The sequence below is a fragment of the Colobus angolensis genome, unplaced genomic scaffold, assembly GCF_000951035.1.
Source record: "Colobus angolensis palliatus isolate OR3802 unplaced genomic scaffold, Cang.pa_1.0 Scaffold207, whole genome shotgun sequence".
NCBI classification, from domain to species: Eukaryota; Metazoa; Chordata; class Mammalia; order Primates; family Cercopithecidae; genus Colobus; species Colobus angolensis.
This window is the reverse complement of record NW_012115233.1, coordinates 6,316,026-6,322,025: the sequence shown is the minus strand read 5'-3', so window position 1 is coordinate 6,322,025 and position 6,000 is coordinate 6,316,026. Positions and strand designations below refer to the sequence as shown.

General features: G+C 47.0%; 1 protein-coding gene across 3 annotated transcripts in view; it reads right to left on the bottom strand.

Moving 5' to 3' along the window:
• WFDC1 (WAP four-disulfide core domain 1) overlaps positions 1-6,000 on the bottom strand; it is a 31,399-nt gene that overhangs the window by 4,031 nt on the left and 21,368 nt on the right. For all 3 annotated transcript variants that reach the window (XM_011942196.1, XM_011942198.1, XM_011942195.1), the window contains exons 4-5: positions 4,986-5,126; positions 56-97 (exon numbers count right to left, since the gene is read on the bottom strand). In XM_011942196.1, the coding sequence (XP_011797586.1) occupies positions 56-97; positions 4,986-5,126 (183 nt within the window). The remainder of the gene's footprint in view (positions 1-55; positions 98-4,985; positions 5,127-6,000) is intronic.

Sequence of the window (6,000 nt, the reverse complement as noted above, 5' to 3'; positions counted from 1 at the left end):
TTTTTTTTTTTTTTTTTTTGTGCCCTCTGCAAAAAAGAACAGTTTCTTCTTTTACCTGGATATTCTTTGTAAAGTTTGTGTCGTAGGATTCGACCATCTGGAAAATAAGTGAGAGAAAAAAGCTTCTTTTAGGAGTTTAGAAGGCCAAAACTGTTTTCATAATAATACTGAGGAATTACTGGTGTTTTTCACTGTCACCATCTCACTAGTGTACAGTGGAATCAGAGGCTACATGAGCATTTTTAATGTCTCAGCTCTAGTTTCTAATATGATAATATCCAGAGTCATCAACCCATAAAGGAAAGCCCTGTGAGATCTCTTTAACATCTTTGAGGGTAAAGCAGTCTTGAGAGCAAAAAGTTTCAGAACTACTGTCTTTGTTTTTTGTTTTTTTCTTTTAGACGAAGTCTCACTCTGTTGCCCAGGCTGGAGTGCAGTGGCATGATCTCAGCTCACTGCAACTTCTGCCTCCCAGGTTCAAGCGATTCTCCTGCTTCAGCCTCCCGAGTAGCTGGGATTACAGGCCCGTGCCACCATGCCCAGCCAATTTTGTATTTTTAGTAGAGATAGGGTTTTGCCATGTTGGCCAGGCTAGTCTTGAACTGCGGACCTCAGGTGATCCACCCGCCTCAGCCTCCCAAAGTGCTGGGATTATAGGCGTGAGCTGCCGGGCCCAGCCAAAACCACTGTCTTAACAGATGAACTGGAAGCCAAATTTCAACACCCTGCTGAGTAAATATCATTACAAAATATGTTCACGGGGGAAGAGATGGCACTCTTTTGAGTCTGTCCAAGAGACACTCTGATGTCATTACTGCAAATGACAAAGTAACTTGAGTATGAATCCTCACTCATCCTCTGAGCCTCAGTTTCCTCACTTAAAAATAGGCATAAAATTAGTACCTCTTAAAGTTATTGTGAGAATTAAAAGAAACAATTTCATTTAAAACGTATCTATGCAGTATTAGGAGGAGCCATGTGAAAATGCTATCATTGTGCGTAAAAAGTGGTCAACTGCTGACAATTTCATACATGTCCCATGACTAGCCGTGAGTCCCCACTCCATAACTCCCGCTGTTGTATATCGCTGGCCTCTACCCCTTCCTCAGCCCCCACCCCATGGTAGCAAGAAAGCATTCGACAGGAATGTGACCAGGACAGGTGGATGTTTGAATGTGGCAGTCTCTCCCAAATTTAGCTTACTTCTCCATCCTGGTGATCAGCGCTGCCTTCTCTGCTATAAGGTCAATCAAGCACATATGCACGGTAGCCAGACATTTTCTTTTTCTTTTGTTTTGTGGCCATACTAAAAGTCATCAGGGTGTTTGGTACCAGCAGGGACATTGATTGGTCAAGGTGCTAATGCTCCACGGAACCGTTCGGTGGGTGAGCATCTGCTGATCAAAAACTGCAGCAATAACTATTTTCCAAAGCAAATGGCTAGGGTTTTTGCAGGCTGGGGGAGCTCCCGGAAACTTTCCTGCTCCCCCTTTACCTGGGGATGAATTCTGGCCCATAACACCACAAGGAGACAGAGGTAAATGGGGACCCTGGACCCCCTCCTCAGGCCAAATATAATCACTTATAATTTGTTACCAAAAGTGATTACTCATCACTTTTCTCAAATTTCCTCCCACTCAAGGCTAGACGAGCCCCACTTCATTCTTCTGAAGCAGTGTCTTGGGCAGGACAAGGAAGGGCCAGCTCCCACAGCTCAGCTTCTTTGTGACCTCAAACCTACTCAGAAAAATACACCGATTTTTCCCTGACCCCACTCTCTGAAAAACCAGATTTAGTATACATGTCAATGTTCATTTTCCTCTTGCATAAAACATGCACCCCTCAAATGCCTGGTTCCAGCTGCCAGATGGTCAAACTTGAAGGACTATGGGTACCCACTAGAAGCCTCTCTTAGGGGAGGATGGCATCTTAGGTGTGGGCACAGAGTCTGTCACTTACTCTCAAATGGTCCAGAAAAATACACACGTAGATTTTTAAGTGGGGAGAGAGCATAAAAGAAAATGTAACGGTAGTTTTTTAACCACTGGTGAATCTGGGTGGCGGGTTCAAGGTACTACTTTTGCAACATTTTTGTAAGTCTGAAATTATTTCAAATATGCAGTTTTTAAAACCTTAAATAAAAAGCTTCTTCCTTGGTAAGGCTGGGACAAGGGGGCCACTCTTCCACTGAGATTTTTGCTCCAAGGGAAGTTGCTGGAATTCAAAATGTTTTCAAACGTATATATAATTACCAATAAATCACCAGTAATTATTGCTAAGTGTCAGCCCCCTGAGGACAAGGCTAGGGGGAATTCCACTTACATTTTCATTTGGAAGGCTCAAATCATTCCTTTGCGAGGGGAAGCTCACACACGCACACACACACACACACACACACACAGACACACACACAGGCTCTGAGGCTGGTGGACAGGCTTGGAATTCCAGCTCTGCATCTTTTGGGTAAATTCCTGAACTCATACCCTCCCTTTCCTAAGACAAGGATGACGGTGGCACACATTCGCTGAGGACCTACTGTGGGCCAGGTGCTATTCTAACACTTCACAGGTGTTTTCTCTCACTCAAGCCCCACAGCTACCCCAGGAAGTTGTCACTATGGTTACCATCGCCATCTCTGTTTTACGGATGAAGGAACTGAGGCTAAGAAAGGTTGGGTGACCTGCTCAAGGCCATGGAGGAAGAAAGTTACAGGCTTTGGATTTCTGTCTGTGGTTCTCAGCCTGCACTCTGAAACCTATGCAGCACTGCCTCCTGGTTCTACTTCTCCTTTTGTAGGCTTGCAGCAAAGTTTAATTTAAAGAGAGCCCTCCAAAGGTGCGTGTTAACAGTAGGCATCATTGGCGTGGTCCTCAATGAACAACTGGCTCTCTTTGCTTAGTTAGCTCCGTCTTGAAATGGGAATTTTTTGAATTGGTTTGACCTTGGTCTTAGACATCACAGGGCTCAATGAAAAGATCAGGGGATGAAAAAGACAAGTGCCCAAGGCATTCCTATTATGCTGTCATTATTAAAATGGTGGCATAGTCCAACGAGCTCGTAAATCACCCCACAGCTCTCTTTTGGAAAAGGCTACCCCTTCCACACTCCAGCAGCCTCAGACAGGCTGGCAGGTCCTTGGGATTTCACATCCAAAGAACCACACACCCCACCCACCCACGGCAGGATCAAGTGCATATAGACAAGCAGTGATGAAACAGTGAAGGTTGTGTTCTGTGCTTGGGAAGTGATGGACACTCTACATGGATTAACTCACTCCTCAAAGAGCCCCGTGAAGTACCGCAAGTATTATGAACCCATTTTACAGATAAGGCAAATGAGGCCTGAAAAGGTTATGTTATTTGCTGCCCACAGCAGTAAGGGGCTGAGTAGCTGTGGGAGCCCAGGCTATCTGGCTGGAGAAGTCACCCTATAACCCCAAACAAAGTCCTGCAAATAGCAAGTGGGATGTAGAGGAAACCAAAAAGGCATCTCTTTATTTCAAAGCCTTCTGTAGATAATTTCTTCAAAGTTCAGGATTCTCATCACTTTATCTGCAATGATAATGACATTAAATGCATGACTGATTTTATGTCTATGCCTTTCTTGAAACACTTCAGAGAAATACATTCTCAAATCAGAAAAAAAAAAAGAGGTTTTGGCAGATCATGCACCCCCCAGTATGCTTTTGGCAAACAGAATCACTGTAATTACCACCAATCTTGTCTGAGGGTCCTGTCCTTAGCTATTAGGGATATGAGATGCAGAAGTAGAGACAGGGGCCCCTGGGTGTGGTCTCAGTCTGATTGACCTTGATTTTGACAAGGTGAACCCGGCCACCCTGACGTCCCAGATTCCTGGCTCGCCACACAGTTCATCCAAACTCCATGCCATAAAGCACACTGGAGTCTTTCAAGTTGATTGCCTTGCGTGGGGTTCGAGATGGTTTTAGATACCACCAGGAATCGCTGTGCCATTGTTCTTTCTTTTCTTAGGAAAATTATGCCAATGAAAGCGACACCATTCACTCATCTATTTATTGCCTTTGTGTCCAAAGACAAACACAAATTAAGTCAAACTGAACAGTCCTGGCAGTAGTTCTGGGAAGTTAAGGATTCTCAGACAGTTCTAATTCTATGCAGTTTGAAAACAGATACAGATGCCCCTTTAAAATAGACACAGATGCTTCTTGACTTACAATGGAGTTATGTACTGATAAGCCCCCTGCAAGCTGAAAATATCTTAAGTCAAAATGCATTGAACACAGTTAACTTACCGAACACCATAGCTTAGCCGAGCCTACCTTAAATGTGCTCAGAACACTTACATTAGCCTAGAGTTGGGCAAAGTCATCTAACACAAAGCCCATTTTATAATAAAATATTGAATGACTCGTGTAATTGATTGATTACCATACTGAAAGTGAAAAACAGAATGGTTCGATGGGAACTTGAAGTACAGTTTCTACTGAATGCATGTTGCTTCTGCAACAGCGTAAAGTCTAACAATCATAAGTTGACCATCGTAAGTCGGGGCCCATCTACACATATGTGGATGTAAAATATCCACTGTTTACTGACCACCTACTATTCCTTAGGGCTGCTCCGACAGCTCTGCACTTATGATTTCAGTTACGTCCCCCAAAAGCATGAAGTAGCCCCATTTTACAGATGAGAAAACTGAGGCTCAGCGATAGGAAGAAATTAACCCCAGTGTCGCCCAGCTGGGAGGTACAGAGCTGGGGTTTGCAGCCACTCTGCTGGTTCAAGAGCTTCTGTCACATGCTGGTGTGGCAGGGAAAGGGTAGGGGCCATGAAAGAAGGAGCCAGGCAGCGGGAAGATGTAAGAAGCTCTCGGTCAGGCTCAGGAGCCGGGGCTGCTTCCTGGGGCAGGTCGTCCGTGGGGGCGAGAGGCGCTTACAGGGAGAAGGGGACAGGGGCAGGGGCCAGCGGCAGGGGCCAGGATCAGGGCGGGGGTGCCACACTCACCTGCTTGTCGGCGCTGCTTGACGCACTGCCCACGGTTGGGGATGCCTTCGGCCACGTCACCTGGGCTCAGGATGTGGCACTCATAGCCCGAGGGACAGAGCAGCGGTTCGGCCCCATCCTCTGTGGTGCTGCAGGCCTCTGCTGTGGGAGGGACACACGCTGGGGTCTAGAGGGCAGACCCCCTGGACGGGTGCAGGGAACGCAGCTCGCCCAGAGAGACGGCCTCGCCTCTGTACCGCAGGTTCCAGGCTAGGCCCTGGGTCTCACTCAGCGGCATGTGGCGCATGCGCACACCCACAAACACACACACACACACACAGGCAGTCCAAGCTCACCTGATCCCAAACATACTCTCACAGGCTCAGCAGTATCATATAGACATGTTCACCCATACACCCTGAAACACACACTCACCCCTACAGTTGCACGGGCACACACACACACGTCGGACACACAAATACACACAGATATATATACATGTTCATCGCCACACAGAAATCCTGTACACACATATCCACACCCACGTACACACACGTTCACCCGCACAGGTACACACTCATAATACAGTCACACACTTTTGCAAGCGTGCGCACACACACACACACACACACAAATATTCAGCCATAACCACAAGGACAGCCACACAGTTGCACATACAGCTGCACACTCTGTGTCTAGCTGGACACAGTCACACAACACACAGATGGGTGTGGAGTCAGAAGCACAGCCACAGGTGTGCAAGGGTGCCCGCTCTCACCTCCTAGGCCTCCAGGCTCCCGACGTGTATGCTCTTCCTTCCAGAAACTGCCCTCTGCCTCCTGGTACCTCCCCCACCCCCAGGGAGGCCTCATCATTAGACAGCTGTGAACCCCCTATAATTCTAGGAATTTGAAAACCAACCCTAAATGCCCTCCCCTTCAATTCACCATCCAGGAGGAGGCCTCTCTCTTGGGGGGAGTCGAAGCCCTTATTCTGTCCTGGGCTTTGATTCTGGCCGAGCCCCCAGCCATCAACC